The sequence below is a fragment of the Peromyscus eremicus genome, chromosome 8a, assembly GCF_949786415.1.
Source record: "Peromyscus eremicus chromosome 8a, PerEre_H2_v1, whole genome shotgun sequence".
NCBI classification, from domain to species: domain Eukaryota; kingdom Metazoa; phylum Chordata; class Mammalia; order Rodentia; family Cricetidae; genus Peromyscus; species Peromyscus eremicus.
Genome location: NC_081423.1, coordinates 83,140,342 through 83,157,832, shown reverse-complemented (window position 1 = coordinate 83,157,832; position 17,491 = coordinate 83,140,342). Strand labels below are relative to the sequence as shown.

The 17,491-nt window shown below is 49.7% G+C and overlaps 2 protein-coding genes across 2 annotated transcripts in view; both read left to right on the top strand.

Moving 5' to 3' along the window:
- Positions 1–3,182, top strand: part of Stat5b (signal transducer and activator of transcription 5B) — a 72,596-nt gene extending 69,414 nt beyond the window's left edge. The window contains exons 17-19 of the mRNA XM_059271799.1: positions 987–1,038; positions 1,299–1,403; positions 1,843–3,182. Coding sequence (XP_059127782.1) covers positions 987–1,038; positions 1,299–1,403; positions 1,843–1,969 — 284 coding nt within the window. The 3' untranslated portion in view covers positions 1,970–3,182. The remainder of the gene's footprint in view (positions 1–986; positions 1,039–1,298; positions 1,404–1,842) is intronic.
- A 10,194-nt stretch (positions 3,183–13,376) lies between these two features.
- Ghdc (GH3 domain containing) lies at positions 13,377–17,121 on the top strand. The gene is given in 9 exon segments (XM_059269736.1): positions 13,377–13,647; positions 13,917–14,038; positions 14,164–14,668; positions 15,113–15,145; positions 15,148–15,304; positions 15,397–15,468; positions 15,543–15,676; positions 16,007–16,092; positions 16,346–17,121. Coding segments are annotated over 9 exon segments (1,596 nt in total). The 3' UTR covers positions 16,562–17,121.
- Positions 17,122–17,491: the final 370 nt, after the last annotated feature.

Here is a 17,491-nt window from a genome sequence, read left to right as displayed (position 1 = left end):
TATATCTATATAGAAAGTGTTTTCTCTGTTATTTAAGTTTTATTTTCTCAAGTGCAAAGACTTGTGATTTCCGTAGAAACCTAATCTATCTGTCTTTTTCCTCTGTGTGTGTGTGTGTGTGTGTGTGTGTGTGTGTGTGTGTGTGTATGTGGGGGGGAGGGGTGTGTATGTGTAATGCACACATATGCCATGGTGCGAATGTGGAAGTCAGAGGACAACGTACAGGAGCCAGCGGTCTGCTCCCACTCTGTGGGTCCTGGGGATGGAACTTGTGTCATCAGGCTCAAGACAAGAGCCTTTACTACTGAGCTATCTTGCCTGTTCCAACCATGAATTTTTAAAGCTTTTACAGGCATATAAACTCAGTTTGGGAGGCTGAGACAGGAGGATCCAAAGTACAGCGCCTGCTTGGGGTAGAGAGTGAGTTCAAAGCCATCTTTGTGCAGTTTCGTGGGACACTGTCTCAAAAGCAAAAGAGAAAAGAGGGCTGAGAACACAGCAGCTTAGTGGCAGAGCTTTTGTCTAGTGTGTGTGATGCCCTTGGTTCAGTCCTCAGGACAGACGAAAAGAGTCAGGCATAGTTGGGAACTCCTATGGCAGAGGCGGGCAGATCTCTGAGTTTGAAGCCAGCCTGAACTATGTGGAGAGTTCCCAGCCAGCCTGGCCCACATAGTGAGATCGTGTCTCAAAAGAAAAGGAAGTTATTTTCACAAATATACAGCACCCTCAGGAGTTGACTCCATGTGCATGGGAGTACCCGTCTTCTCTCTGTGGACTTTCTAAATGACGTCAGCCGACCTGGAAGGCGGCTGATTTGTGATTTTAGTTCTGCACATTTCCAGCAAGCCTCTCAGCAGACAGAAACATTGCATGCTATGTTGTGTCCTGAGTTAAGATTGGGTGGCTGTGTCCTAATCCAAGAAAAGATGGGTTCTTGAGGGAGGTGCCTCTGAGGACTCTGGTTTTCACTGTTCTTCTCCCCGCAGCCAAAGCCGCTGATGGATACGTGAAGCCGCAGATCAAGCAAGTGGTCCCTGAGTAAGTGTCCGGGGCCCAGCTCTGTTCTCCTGGGGCCTCTCCCTCCACTCTGTGTCCTTTCCTCAGCACCCACCACTCTCTGCTGCTGAGTCCAGCATCCCTAACCCCCTGGTAAACCCAGTTTAGCCTTTGAGAAGGAACTGAGTTCCATCATGCTGTGGCCAGGCCCCTGGGGGTCCCACCTCCCGTGTCCTGAAAAAGATGTTGTCATCTCCTCCTCCAGTCCACGCGACTGAGACTGTGTTCTGCTTCTTCCACAGGTTTGCTAATGCATCTGCAGACGCGGGGGGTGGCGCCACCTACATGGACCAGGCTCCCTCACCAGTAGTGTGCCCCCAGGCTCACTACAACATGTACTCACAGAAGTAGGTCGTGCTCTTGGAGGCATATGGGGAGGTACTGGGGCCTTGCCTTAGGCTGGACTTCCTAAGGCCTGGAGTGGGGGTCAAAGGAGCCTGAGGGTTCTCTGGATCTGACCTCACCCAGCCTAGGTCCAGGCTCTGGCCTGGGGGAGGGGGAGATTCCATCTGATATTTGAAGCATCAAGTGCCCATGAGCAAATGGCATCTGCACGTCTTCTCTGAAGATGGAGATTTGCTACTCTGTGTTTAAGGAATGGGTGCAATGTAGATGTGGGCAGCTAGGATGGGTACTGAGAACTGAATCTCTGCAGACCTAGCCAGCAAAGGTATCAGGGGATCTTTCCAGTGAGGACCTAGGTGGAAGGGACAGCCCAGATCTCCCACCTGATGGGTTGTGGGGTTTGAGGTGACCTCTGGTAACTGTTTGTCTTGCCCTCTGAAGCACCGACTCTGTCCTTGACACCGACGGGGACTTCGATCTAGAAGACACGATGGACGTGGCGCGGCGCGTGGAGGAACTCTTAGGCCGGCCCATGGACAGTCAGTGGATCCCTCATGCCCAGTCATGACCAGACCTTGCCACCTGCAGCTTCATCATCCTCGCGGAGGAACTTCTTGTGGATGTTTTAATTCCATGAATCGCTTCTCTTTGGAAACAATACTTATAATGTGAAGTGTTAATACTAGTTGTGACTTTAGTGTTTCTGTGCATTGTGGCACCAGTGAAGGGAGTGTGTGTGAGTGTGAATGTGTGAGTTTGCACGTTGTGTTTCCTCCCCCCCCACCCACCCCTTGCTGTCCAGTCTAAGCTGCAGTACCAGGGCAGGGGCCGAGCTTGTTTTCACCTCGTGCAAGAAGGCGGTCGGTCCCCTGCACCCTGGCACCTGGCCATGTGTCTTAAGGGTGGCTGAACTTTGACACGCGACTGTTCAAGTAAGAAAAGGACAAAGAGAGGAAAAAGCACCTCCTCTCTGGGGAGCCTTCCTCCCTCAGCCAGGCAGTCCATAGTCCAAGCAAGCTATCAGTGTCTCCGCATGTCTTCTGAAATGTCGGTGACTGTCTGTGGATGAAGAAAGCCAGTGACTCACGAGTCCCCTGCCCCCTTTGCACATATGGGAAGGGAAGCTGGATGAAGAGCGTTGGGGCAAAGGCGGTCGCAGGTTTTTGGATGGGTGGTGGCTGTTTCCACCACTTAACCCACCTCAACATTGGCTCCTTGTCCTCCGCTTCCTCAGTCTCTCTGTTTCTAGAATTGCCACTCAGCTTGTGTGTGTGTACTCGTGTGGATATGTTTAACAAAATAATGGAAAGGAAGGAGGGCCGCCCAGCTCGGGGCTTACTGGTGATGTCCTGTGCTCTGCCAGCGTGGTGTGCGGTACCCAGTCCTGGCTCCAGACACTGGGCGTGGCCCGTCTGTGCTACCCTCTCCTACTCTGTGCTGTGGCGAGCCTGTGCCTACATTATCCAAGGCTTTTCTAGAAGCTTGTGGATAATGGCTTTCTGCAAATGTCCAGTGGTGGTTTTGTTTCTAAATCAGGTCTTTTTATGTTTTTTCCCATTTGCACCCTAATTTGACATCAAGTTCTCTCTTCCTGTATCAAGTCCTGGGTCCTCTGTACCCAGGTCACCCCCTTTTCCCTCCAGTGTCACAGAGTGTCCTGAGGAATAGGTGGTAGGGATTGTGACCCGTACCTGGGGCCAGCCTGCCACGCAGGCAGCCACCACTATGGGGTGCTGGGTGCTGTTGGGAGTTAGGGAAATGCAGTCAGCAGGTTGCTGGGAAGTTTGCAGCATTGACTTTCTTCCCCAGTCTGCTGGAGTGTCACCAGAAGGAAGGAAGGGGCTGCAGAGGGCAGGCAGGGAGAGGGGCAGGCAGAGAGCGGTTACCACTCAGGCCTGCAAAGCCCTCCTTGGCTTCCTCTCCAAACACGGGCAGAGCCACACCCAGGAGAGGAGAGCCCCAAAACCTTATTTTTATACATGCAAGTAAATAAACCTATTTTTTTTACAAAAATAACTTCTGAATTTATCAGTGTTTTACTGTTAAAGGAAAATACTCCTGTGTCGTAAATTATTTATTGGAAGATGACTTTTTAAAAGCTGCTGCTTGCCTTGGCTTGGTTTTGTACACTGATTTTTCTATGCCTGGCCGTAGCCTCTCTGCCTCAGGTGCTCGCTGGATGGAGGAGGCGTGAGGCCCCTCCCTGCCCCCTCAGGAGAAGGCTGGAGCTGCTTGAGGAATCCAGGCTTATGGGACTCTTCCCCACCTGTCATGTGGCCTGTTTGTCCCGGTAACCCTCCCAAGGGTGTGGACTTGACGCACTTCTAGATTTATTGTGGACACGGCCCCAGAGCATGGGGATAAGAGAGCAGCCTGGCACCCCTAGAAGGTTCCAAGCTTACTCTCGAGTTGGGTTGGAGAAGAAGGTGCCCAAGTAAGGCTTCCACACGGTCGCTTCGCTCCCCTGGGTTTTACTGAGGCTGCACCTGGAGATGGGAGAGGCTTTGAACTGGAAGCTGTGTTACCTGTCTGCATGCCTCTCTCTCTCTCTCTCTCTCTCTCTCTCTCTCTCTCTCTCTCTCTCTCTCTCCTCTCTCTCTCTCTTTCTCTCTCTCTCTCTCTGCCCGACTCCTGCACACAAAGACGAGGCCAGGGCAGGTCTCCACCCGCCTCTTGCCTGCTCACAGACCCACACGTGAGTCCTGAAAGGTCTCAGCTTTGGGGTGTGGCGTGTGTGGGGCTTTGTCGGGGTGGAAGAAGATTCAAAGTGGCTATCTCTGACAATGAAAATATTCTTCTGTAATTTTTTCTTTTTAACATTTTATTTCAGATACACATTTTAGTGTCGAGGCAGATTAGTATATAGCCACCAAAAAGTATTGTGTATAAATTGGGGGGCAGCCACAAAATTGTGTATTTTATGTTACAATAAAGGAGTCTTCTGAAGGACAATATTGAGTCCTGTTTCCTTTCCATCATGTGTCAAGGGAGGGTAGCTTTAACAGGAAAAAGTTCTCAGTCATCAGTGTGACCCTAAGAAGGGGGAACTAGTTGGGAGTCAGCAGCCTGAGATGACACGCCCATGGGCTTTGATGGCAGACAGGGGCGGCTTTTCTTCCTGCTGGAAAATGTTTGGGAAATGGGACCCGATAGCCATCTCAGATTCTCCACATTCTCTTCCTGATGGAGAGCCAGCCCTAATTGAGTGTGTTCGGATTCCTCCCCTGAGCCTGGCACCGTGTCGGGAAACTGGTGATAACAGGATGTTGGTTCCTGCCACCCCAGGTCGTTATGAAATAGAAAAGAACATGAAGGAAGAGCCATGGAGAGCCCAAGGTGGCCTGTCTTTCCCTAGGGCCTCAAACATGCTAAGGAAGCTCTCCACCACTTAGCTATGCCCCCTAATGCCCGGCCCTCTTTTTCTTTTGAGACAAGGTCTCAGGCTGTTGTTCAACTCACTTTCTCAGTCGCCAGAGTCGTGGGCCAACTCAGGACACACAGGAGTTTAGGGAGGAAAATGCATCCAGCCTAAGGGAGCAGCGAAATGTAGGCTTAAAGGAAAGCAAGCAGAGGCTGGAGCCAAGGCATTGTGGAAATTTCAGTGTGTGGCAGAATCTCCTGGAAGGCTGGGTGCAGCGTAGGCCAAAACTTCTGCCCACTCCTCACAAGTTCTCTGGAGATCTTGGGCCAGGGGCTATGCTGTGAGAAGTCTCTTGCATGGGGATGAGGCTGCAAGGCAGGGAACTGAGGGACCTCAGAGGCCTGACTGAAGGCTTGAACTTGGCCTGAGTGAGATTGTCGGAGATGAATTCTCAGCAAGTGGGAATGACCAGATTTCCCTTTTAAGAAACCCTATGTCTTAGTCAGGGTTGCTGTTGCTGTGATGAAACACCAAACAGTGAGTTGGGGAGGAAAGGGTTTATTTGACTTACACCTCCACAGCACTGTTCATCATCAAAGGAAGTCAGGACAGGAAACGGTACCCATGGAGGGGTGCTGCTAGGCTTGCTGCCCATGGCTTGCTCAGCCTGCATTCCTATAGAACCCAGGACCATCAGTCCGGGGATGGCCCCAATCACAAACGGGCTGGGTCCTCCCCCACCAATCATGAATTAAGAAAATACACTACAAGCCTGCCTATAGCCTGATCTTACTGAGGCATTTTCTCAACTGAGGCTCTCTCTTCTCCAGTGACTAGTTTGTGTCAAGATAACATAAAACTAGCCAGCACACCCTACTTTAAGCTAGGCATAGTGGTACTTGCCCGTAATTCTAGCACTTGAGAGGTGGAGGCAGGAGGATCAGAAGCTCAAGGTCATCCTTGGCTAGATAATAACAAGGGTAGCCTAGGCAACAGGGGACCTTATCTCAAAAAAGAACAGGAGACCAGGTGGTGGTGGCGCACACCTTTAATCCCAGCACTTGGGAAGGCAGAAGCAGGTGGGTCTCTGAGTTTGAGTCCAGCCTGGTCTACAGAGCAAGTTCCAGGACAGCCAGGGATACACAGAGAAACCCTGTCTCAAAATGTTGCTACATGACCGCACATGCACAGTCCATTAGCCAAGTAAAGGGCCTTGCGTCCTATGTAATCCATGCGCTGTGTGATCATGTAATTTGTTAATTTGTGTGCATCATGATCACGCAATCTATGAATTAATGAATAACATTGCGCCGCATAAAATCAACACAAAAAGAAAAAAAATAGAAAAAAAGAAAAAGAAAAAACAAGAACACTCTTGCAGAAGGCCTGGATTCAGCCCCCAGCACCCACATGGTAGCTAACAACCATGTATGACTCCAGTCCCAGGAGATTCAATACCTTCTTCTGGCCCCCATGGGCACCAGGCATACACGTGGTGTATGTACATCCATGTAGGCTAACATTCGTACACAAAAGATAAAAACAAACAAATGGGGGTTTTTTTTGTTTGTTTGTTTTTTTTGTTTCCAAGACAGGGTTTCTCCGTGTAGTTTTGGTGCCTGTCAAGATCTCGATCTGTAAACCAGGCTGGTCTCGAACTCACAGAGATCTGCCTGGCTCTGCCTCCTGAGTGCTGGGATTAAAGGCATACGCCACCACCGCCCAGCTCAAATGTTTTTTGGTTTTTTGTTTTTGGTTTTTTGTTTTCTAAGACAGATCCACTGTAGCCACAGTGTATGTAGCTTGAAGGGAGACAGAACAAGTGGTAAGGAAAAGCTGGCAGACGATTTCAGTAGTTCAAGCAAGAGAAGATGGTGCCATCTGGGGACCCACAGCCCTAGGTCTGAAGTGTAGTCATGAACGTAAGAACCAACATTGGAGGACAGTTGAAATCTAGACTCATTTCAAGTTTGAGGCTTGGAAAATGATGATAGAGTTCTATGCTCCTCACAGGGCTAGGACTGTGTAGTTCAGTGGTAGAACCCTTGCCTCTTGTGCTGAAGGCTCTGGGTTCGATCCCTGGCACAGAAGAAGTTAAAAAATATATATCTTTTTGTCTATTACAGATGCCTCTCACAAGGTGATGGGGGAGCATGGCAGGGAAGAAAAGGAAACAGATGGCCGAAAGGCTCAGAGCATAGATCTGGGTATGGATGTGTTTTGAAAACACTCATTATGTACTGAGAATGTAGCTCAATTGACGAGTACTTACTTAGTATGCACAAGGCTCTGTGTTTGATTCCCAGCAGTATGTAACCAGGTGTGGTGAGAATATGCTTCTAATGCCAGCATTTGGGAGGTGGAGGCAGGAGGACCAGAAGTAACATGTTTGAGTCCATCCTGGGATAGACACCACATGTTCTGCACTAGCTAGCTACAACAGCTGTACTTGGGAGTTTGAATGAGCTTATTCAGTTATAGCAAGCAAAAGCAAATGATAGAATAACGAGGAGCAGATACATATCAAACATCAAATCAGGAGTTTATAGCATCTGGCAGAGATAATGAGAGTAGCCTGATTTAGAGAGCACACAGAGGGAACATCATCAAACTGGAGGCTTAAAAACGTCCAGCAGAGCTGGGCGGTGGTGGCACACGCCTTTCAGCACTCGAGGCAGAGGGAGGCGGATCTCTGTGAGTTTGAGTCTCTGTAAGTTCGAGGCCAGCCTGGTCTACAGAGTGAGTTTCTAGAACAGGCTCCAAAGCTACACAGAGAAACCCTGTCTTGAAAAAAACCAAACAAACAAAAATGTTCAGCAGAGATGGAGTGGGGAGACTGATGCAGTCAAATGGAGTTCCTGATTGACCTCATTCATTGACCTTATTCTCAATCAGTGAACTTCTGCTCAAAAATGTAGTCTTCTTTTTTTTAACCATGAGATGAGCTATGGTAACCTCTGTTGGAAATGGTTTCTCCCTGTAGCTGTTCTCAAGGACATGATGTTTCTAGTTTGAGGCTGTTTTGCTGTTCTTCAGTCTCTCAATTCCAGAGCCAGGGGACCAGCCTGCCCCAGGACATGGAGGCTTGGGGGACACATCATACACATATGTACTTAACCATAATAATCAAAATGTTAAGTTTTAAACATATTTATTTAATTTTATGCAAATGGCTGTTTTGCCTGCATGTGTTTAAGTGCGCTGTGTGCGCTGCAGGCCTGTAGCAACCACAAGAAGCCATCCGATCTCCTGGAACCAAAAGGAAACTGAACCCAGTCCTCTGCAAGAGCAGCAAGGGCTCTTAACTGCTGAGTCGTCTCTCCAGCCCCCACAAACTTTTCAGAAGTGTAGATCATGCCATGGAACCAACATTGTCCTAATGCCAAAACCAGACTAAGACATCACAAGACCAACATGACTCATGAGGATGGACACAAACATCCTGAACACATGCTAGCAGATGGAATTCATCAGCATATAAAAGGAACTGAACATCACCACAAAGTTAGCTTTATCTCTGTAAGGGATTTGGAAGGAGCTTATCATATGGAAGTCTATTTGAGTATCAGCAGAGTTAAAAATAGACAGGCTAGAGAGGTGAGTCAGTTGGCAAAATGTTTACTGCAGAAGCGTGAGGGCCAGAGTCTGGATCCCCAGCACCCATGTAATGTAAAAGGCCAGGTGTGAGGGCCCATGGCTATGGTTCCAGGGTTGGGGAGGTAGAGATGGGGTCTATGGAGTCTACCTGGCTAGACAATCTAGTCCAGTCTGTGGGCTCCAGGCTCAGTGACAGGTATTATCTTAAAAAAAAAAAAAAAAGATGGAGAATAATTGGTGATCAGCACCCAACATTGGTCTCTGGCCACTACACACATGTGAATCACATACTCATGTACACACACACACACACACACACACTTGAGTCACTTTGGTGTGCACACCTGTAATCCCAAAGGAAGGGAGGAAGGAGACAGGAAGGAAGGGAGGAAGGAAGGAAGAAAAGAGGAAAGGAAGGAACGAACATACAAACAAAGGCAGGAAGAGTTGACTATGATGGTGTACACCTATAATCCTAGCATTCAGGAGACTGAGACAGAGGATTTCGAGTTCAAGGTCAATGTGACCTGTGTAGCAAGACACAGTCTCAAACACCTCCCCTTTAAAAAAAAAAAAAAAAAAAAAAAAAAAAAAAAAAAAAGAAGAAAAGCCGGTGTGGTGGCATACACTTTTAATCCCAGCACTTGGGAGGCAGAGGTAGGCGGATCTCTGAGTTCAAGGCCTGTCTGGTCTACAAAGTGAGTTCCAGGACAGCCAGGGCTACTTGGAGAAACCCGGGGGGGGGGGGGGGCAACAGTATAACCTCTTCAAAAGATGCAAAACCCTGCCAGCTCCCATCACACTGGTGATAAAGTTCATGCTCTCACCTAAGATCAGGAATGAAAGATGGAAGCAGCAATCATGATGCTCCTGGGTGGGAAAGCATCTTGCTGGCAAAGTCCATTCCCTCACTGGCATTAGAGCCTACCCACTTCTGTGGAATTCCAGTGTATGTTGAAAAGCAGCTGAGACAACTCATGGACTGAACAACGCTGGATTCTTGGGCCTTCTGTGGGTGGCCAGCCATTGCTGGGCTAGCTGGCTCACAGCCTGTGAGCTATTCTAATAAATCCCCTTTCTCTCTCTCAGCACTCTAGAAGTAGTGGCAGGAGGATCAAGAGTTCAAAGTCAAATTATAAATTTATAAACTCAAGTTCCATTTGCTTTTGGGATACCATCTTACAAGGACTCCAATTTGCAGTAAGGCTCGTTAAGGAAGGAAATGGCTCAGTTGCCTTTAGCCTACTGGCTATGGGTGGGATAGGACCTCTGTTGGTCTTTTCTGTGTAAAACACACAGATTGCAAGCCCAGTGCCACTTTGAGATCTTTGGCAGCAGTTAACTCTGCAGCTCACACACAATTGAGCCTGTATGATAATGAGTATTCAGAGACGGGTAATTCCTGGGGGGTGCTCACCAACCTAAGACAGAGCGCCTGTGTGGCCTGGGCAGGCATCTCCATGACGGATAAGGTGACCTGCTGACGTCCCACGCAACCTAAGTCAGAAGTTCATATTTTAGTAAAAGGGGGACCTGTAGGGCCCTGGCCCCCGTTTTGGGTAACTGTTGCCTTGCTTGCTGACCTTGATCTTGATATCCTCCCTATGCTAATTCCCTGCCGGGTTCTACCCTCCTGAATGCTTAAGGGAAGTCCTTGTCTGTGTATCCTGCATAATGGGCGTTAACAGCTTAGATGCAAGATTGTAAAACATCTGTAGCAAACTTCTGCCCTCCGGGGTTCTCCCATTGTGCTGTAAGCCTGTATTTAAGACCTCATCCCTCCTTCAATAAACAGCATTCGGCATAAAAAAAAATAAAAATAAATAAATAAAAGAAAGAAAGAAAAAAAGACCTTGTCTCAGAAATACAAAAAAAAAAAAAAAAAGTTCAAAGTCAGCCTTGACTATGTGAGACTCTGTTTCAAAAGAAGGGGAAGGGTGTGGAGAGCTGGCCTCATAGTCAAGAGCACTTAAGGGCTGTCATTCCAGATGCCCTGAACTTTTGTCACTCCTATTGTGTGACTCCAGCAGATCCAAAGCCTTCTTCTGGATTCCACAGGCATCTGCACACATGGGGATACACAGAATCACATAATAAAAAGAAATACTTCGGGGCTGGAGAGAGGGCTCAGTGGGGAAGAATACTGGCTGCTCTTCCAAAGGACTGGAGTTCCCTCTGTCCCTAGCTGGTGAGCTGGCCCCTAAAGTACTGACCCTTCTTGTCCCTCTGTGCCACTGTCCCTCAGGCCCTGCTAGTTCTGTGCAGAGGGGTAACTGCTCTGACCAGCCAGCATTACTGTGTACTATATCACCCTAGGCCATCAGGTCACCTTGTGGGAAACTTGCCTGGAAATCAATGCCCTTTTCGAGACTTTTTATAACCCTTTGGGTATCCTAAAAATAAACTTTTAATTTTCTTTAAAGTAATACTAAAATTAAAACTAAATTAAATTACAATACATCTTAGGCTAACCCTGAAAAAGCCCTTATCATCTCTGAACATAAAGTTAAGAAAACAAAAAACTGCTGGGCAAGCAGAAGAGGTGGCTCAGAGGTTAAGAGCACTGGCTGTTCTTCCAGAGGTCCTGAGTTCAATTCCCAGCAACCACATGGTGGCTCACAACCATCCGTAATGAGATCTGGTGACCTCTTCTGGCCTGCAGGGATATGTGCAGATGGAACACTGTATACATAATAAATAAATAAATCTTTAAAAAAAAAAAAAAACTGCTGGGCAGTGGTGGCACACGCCTTTAATCCCAGCACTTGGGAGGCAGAGCCAGGTGGATCTCTGAGTTCCAGGCCAGCCTGGGCTACAGAGCGAGATCCAGGACAGGCTCCAAAGCTACACAGAGAAACCCTGTCTCAAAAAACCAAAAAAAAAAAAAAAAAGAAGAAGAAAGAAAGAAAAAAAGAAAAACAAAACAAAACAAAAAACTGTACACAGTACCAAAGGACCAGGGTTCAATTCCCAGCCCGCACATGGCAGCTCACAACAGTCTGTAACTCCAATTTCAGGGGATCCAGCACCCTCACACAGACATACATGCAGGCAAAACACCAAATGCACATGAAATAAAAACTAAAATAAAATAAAATAAATAAATATATCAAGTGTGTTTTTCCTTGAGATAAAGTCAGTGAGTAAACTCAGTCACAGGTAAATTTGACCAAACTATATATGACAAACAGTGCTGTGAGGTCATCATACTTAAAGGACTGGCCATTGGATAATAGACTGCATCTGCTTGTCTGTATAAAAGGGCAAGCTCTGTTTTTGAGATTTCTTAGCAGATTGCCTGTGACACACACAGCATTTGGGTTTAACAACTGCAAAGATGAAAGTCATTTTCTTCTTTTCTTTTCTTTTTTCTTTTTTCCCCAATTTTTCAAGACAGGGTTACTCTGGAACTCACTCTGTAGACCAGGCTGGCCTCAAACTCACAGAGATCCACCTGCCTCTGTCTCCTGAGTGCTGGAATTAAAAGTATGCACCACAATGCCTTGTAGCAGGAATCTTAAATGGTCTTATTAATAAAATCAAACCTGAGGCCAGTTAATGGGGTGAATGCTGGAAGATCAGAGAAGCAGAACAAGCCACAGCTACCTCCCCTCTCCGGATCCTCAGCTGATCCTGTTTCCTCAGACTGGATGCCTCTGAGTCCTCATCCAGAATGAATCTCAGCTGAACTGCTGCTCGAAAGCCTGAAAGCTTAACCAGCCAAATGCTTCTAGTTCCTGGTCTTCATGCCTTATATATCTTTCTGCTATCTGCCATCACTCCCTGGGATTAAAGGCTCACTTCTTGGGATTAAAGGCGTGTGTCACCATGCCTGGCTGTTTCCAATGTGGCCTTGAACTCAGAGAGATCCAGAGGGATTCTGTCTCTGGAATGCTAGGATTAAAGGCATGTGCTACCACTGCCTATCCTCTATATTTAATATTGTGGCTGTTCTCTTCTCTGACCCCAGATAAGTTTATTAGCGTGCACAATATTTTGGGGAACACAATTCCACCACAATGCCTGGCTATTGTTTATTCTTTACACCAGTATCTGGCTACCTGGCTACGGAGCCCAGACTAGCCTGGGAACATACTTAAGCCAATCTTCCCCAGCCTCCCAAACACTGCGTGGCCCACTGCACCCTGTACGATTTTTTTTTTTTTAAGACAAGATCTCCACATAGCTCTGGCTGGCCTTCAACTTGTTACATGGCTGAGGATGACCTTTAACTCCCAATCCTCTTGCTGCCACATCCGTGAGGGCTGGGATGACAGGTGTGCACACCCACACCTCTGCAGCTGTGGTTTTCAGCTGTTCTCAAGTCTGAGCCTGTTCCAGGATGGAGTGCAAACACTCTTTCCACACGCCTTCTTTTCTCTTTCTTGAGATCTTGCTACTCTGGCCCTAACTCCCTCATCTGCCAACCTGAGCCCGCACCCAACTTGTCACCCTTTAGGTGACCTGTTCCTTTAAGAGCACCCTCCCGCCCGCCCCCAGGATCCGCCCAGTCAGGCCGGATTTCCTGTCCAAACCCTACCCTTTAAAGTCATCTCTTCAACCTTCTGGATTGCTGTGTTCAGAAACCAGAGACACTGAGGGATCTTGAGGGATCTGGGGTGCTGAAAGTAGACAGAAGTGGGCTGTGACAGGTGCATATATACCCAAGGCTCTAGGGGGGAAGGGGACCAGGACAGGGAAGATCCCGAGAGAAAGTAAAGTCACTTGGGAGTGGGTAAGATACCATACGTCTTGCCCAGCCCTCTCTGTGCCTTCCCAGGGAGTTGCTGTTCGAGCAGTTCTTCCAGCTACAGGGCTGAGGACTCGAGGGTGCCTGTCAGTAGGACCCTAGAATCTCGAGGGTCTGTCTCTCTTCTATATTGCCTGCCCAGCAGGGCCTGGCTTCCTCCCACTGACTTCTTCCTCGGTTTTCTGTGTACAGTGGAGTGTGGGGGAAGACATGGTTATCCCCTCAGACCCCACTCTGTTCCATTCTTCTCCCAGGAGCTACTTGGAGATGCTGCTATGGCTGCTGCCGCTACTGCTGCTGCTGCTGCTGCTGCCCCCACTGGCCATGCTGTGGCAGCAGAGGTCTCGGGATGCCAGGCCATCCTGGCTGATCCGCCTCCAGCACCAGGTGGCCTGGGGGGCACTGGGCTGGGCAGCCGCCTGGCAGCAGCGAAAACTGGAAGAGAGCACGCGGCACGTGGGCCAGAGCCAGCAGCGGGCACTCATGTGGTGTCTGAAGAGAGCCCAGAGTCCCTGCTGTCTCCCCAGGGGGGATACAGGTGTGTTTCTGACACCCGGGGGAGGGGACCCAAAGAGGGGAAAAAAAAGAAATCCCACAAGACAGATTCTAGAACACAAAGGCCCCTTTGGCCCGACCCAGAGTCCTACCATGACCCATGTCTGATTCTCCTGTTAAGATGGATTTTCCTTTGCTGGACCCTACTCTAACCCTCACCCCACTTCCCATGCCCTTTCTGGGTTCCTTCCTCAAGAGTCTCCACATTCTTCTCACTTCCTGAGGAGTTTCTGGTATTTTGGGGGGCTACAGACATAAGCACCTTCCGGAATCATCTCCCACTGACCAAAACCAGCCAAGCCCAGGGGGAAGAAAGTGAAGAGAAGCACCTGCCCCCTGCTTTACCCCAGTACCATGGAGAGGCATCTCTGCAGGTAAACATAGGCACCCCCACCCCACAGCAGAAAACCCTTGCCGAAGGATGGGCAAAGAAAGCCCACTGTAGTAGTTGGGGTCTGATTCTGAAGTCTGAGTGACAGTCCCTCTTATATCCCTCCAGGCCACCCTGCTGGGTCTAGTAACCCTAAACAAGGCCTACCCAGAAGTGCTGACTCCAGGAAGCACTGCCTGTGTGACCCCTACATCCCCATGGCCCAGCCCTGTCCCCTGGCTCGGGCATGCCCTGGGCCGGGTAAGCCCCCTTGGAGCCAAGGACTCTCGGACCCTGCTGCTGGAGGCACTGGTATCCCCAGGGCTGAGGGCACTGGAGGCCAGGACTGCAGGGGAGCTCCTGGATGTCTTTGTGGGCCTGGAGGCAGAAGGCAAAGATCTGGCTAAGGCCATAGCAGCCGGGAACCTAGGAACAACGCCTCTTCCCAGAAGAGCAGCCGAACTGCAGGAAGCCCTGGAGCAGGGACCCCGAGGATTGGCCCTTCGGCTCTGGCCAAAGCTGCAGGTGGTGGTGACTCTGGATGCAGGAGGCCAGGCAGAAGCTGTGGCTGCCCTTAGGGCCTTGTGGTGCCAAGGGCTGGCCTTCTTCTCTCCTGCCTATGCGGCCTCTGGAGGTCAGCTTGATGTGGGGATTGGATGCAGGTGGGGCCGGGGCAGAGGTCACACAGCTAGCTGCCGTGCTTTGAGCCACATACACCTGTCTTCTTGACTCCTTCTCAACGCCCCGGGATGGTATGGGTTACTAGCTCTGACTGACAGCTCAGCATGCCAAGGTTCACTGAGACACCACACCACAGACTCCTGTGGTACCAGGATTTGCTTTCATGTCTGATCCCTGTGGAACCACATCTCTGCCTGCCTCTACCCAGTCAAGAGCAGGAGGGAGCAGACTGGACCTGGGGGTGTCCAGAAAAGCTGGAGCAGGAGGACCAGCTGCTCCTATGAGCTGGGCCTGTTGTCCAGAGTGAGGCATTGTGTTCTGCTGGTGCCTGGCAGGAGGGGATGCACCACAAGGTGGTTGACAACAAGAAGATTTTTTTTTTTTTTGCTCTCTATAGGGGTGATGGCCCTAAACCTGTGGCCAGAGCGACCCAAGGATTCTACCTTCTTCCCCCTGGAGTCCCCTTTATTGAGCTGCTTCCAATCAAGGCAGGCACCCAAGAGGAGGCGCCCTCCACTCTCCTTCTTACTGATGTCCAGAGGGAGGAAGAGTATGAGCTGGTGCTGACTGACCAAGCCGGCCTGACCAGGTGATCCTCTACTGGCCTCTGTCACCTCTGATGTCCCGCCCTTCGGGAGGGGACACAAGCTCACTCTTCTACCCAACCCCATTCATCATCAGGTGCCGCCTGGGAGATGTGGTACAGGTGGTTGGTGCCTACAATCAGTGTCCTGTTGTCAAGTTCACCTGCAGGTAGGTGACCCCCGGGGATGCCAAGGGGCTGTCCCTGTGCCTTTGGGTCCACTCCCTCCTCCTTCTTCCTTCAGGCTGGGACAGACCCTGAGTGTTCGAGGAGAAGTTACTGATGAGAATTTATTCTCTGCGGCCCTGGCCCAAGCAGTGGAGCAGTGGCCAGGGGCCAAGCTGTTGGACCATGCCTGTGTGGAGAGCAGCATTCTGGGTAATTTCTTGGGTCTGGCTTTCCCCCAACCCATGTTCACCCTGACCAGAGACATCTAGGAAGGATCCTCAACACACAGTCTTCTCTACTATTCTAACAAAAGCCCCTCTATCTAACGCCCATCCCTCCCACCACAGTCTCTACCCATTTTCGTTCCTGATCTGTCTCATATTCAGGAGTGGGTTCTAGGCTTCCCTCTATTTGCTACTTGCCACCAAGAATCGTTTCTCCACTCCCTGAACCTTAGACTAGGGAAGATGTGAAGGCAGAGGCTGATGGCTCTGGCAGCCACCTTGTCCTCAGGAAGTGTACGGGTGGCTTTGTCCTCAGACTCCTGTGACGGTTCTGCCCCACACTACGAGGTGTTCGTGGAGCTGAGGGGATTGAGGAATCTGTCAGAGGAAAATCGAGACAAGGTAAAAGATGAGAGCAGAGTCTGATTCTAAGTCTCTTTTGCTCTACAAGCCCTCCCCAGTTGTCCTGGAGATGAGGGAGTTCAGGGAAAGGGGTACCGAGGAGGGGGACCCCTCTTCAGGGAATCTGGGAAGGGGGCATGGGTCCTACAACACACACTTCCACACCAAAGTCCTAAGTGCAGGTAGCCTTGGGCATGGTCATGCACATCTCGTACACATGCAGGGTAGTCTCACCCCACTGTTCTGCTCCTAGCTTGACCACTGCCTTCAGGAAGCCTCCCCTCACTACAAGTCCTTGCGGTTCCGGGGCAGTGTGGGTCCTGCCAAAGTTCATCTGGTGGGGCCAGGGAGCTTCAGAGTACTCCGGGAAGCACTAGCAACCTGCCCCTCCTCCTTCCCTCCGGAAATGCCTCGGGTCCTCAGGCTCAGACACCTGGCCCAGCTCCTGCAGAAGAGGGTGATATCCTAACCAAGGCAACCATCGCCAGGTTTCCCTTTGCCTCCTCACTCCTTCCTTGGGGGTATCTCCAGATGTTGAGCCCTGGACTGGACATCACATAATATTGGCCCATCAGAGCCACTGGCCTTAGGGAGGCCTTGGACTCATTGGCTGGTATTAAGGTGGAGGCTTTGGCGTACAGCAGAACCCAGCAGTGCCCTATGACTGACTGTCCCTTCAGCCTACCCTACTTGACACTGCTGAGGAGTTCTAATGCACCTCGGTGGCTTCCTGTATCTCAGCCCGTCTCGTGTGCTGGACCAGGGTACAGCGTGGGCTGAAAGTGTAGGTGATGTTCCCAGAGTGGCCCCTTCGGGAGCAGGAGCAAATGAGCAAAGATCATCTTCTCATGATCTGAGGTATATCTTGCACAATCTCCTGAAAGGGTGAGACTGTAGCCCACAGGAGTAATCCAGTGTTTAATATTCTTCCTACCAGCTCTCCTTCCTTCCCTCCCATCCTTCCCTCCCTTGCCCATTTTATCATTTGGCTCCCTGGATCAACTCCCAAATAAAATTCTTTTCAAAATATTTATGTATTTATTCTATGTTATCTGTGTGCATCTGCATGTGTGTATGTGGACCATGTGTATGCAAATGCCTCCAGAGGCCAGAAGAGGATTGTGAATTCTTGGAAACCAGAGTTACAGGCATTTGAGAGCTGCTTTGTGGGTGCTGGGAACCAAACCCAGGTCCTCTATAAAAAACATCAAGGATTCTTGGCTGCTGAGTCATCTCTCCAGACCCTCACATAAAATTCTCATACCCAGTGTGGGAGCCCATTTTCAGGTTCCTCGTGGCTTTACCCAGCAGGTCCTCACAGAGAGGATGATTAGGACCACGGGCCTGAGTGTAGGTGTCTGATGGTCTGCTCTTGGATGGGCTGGGGGGAGGTCTTTTG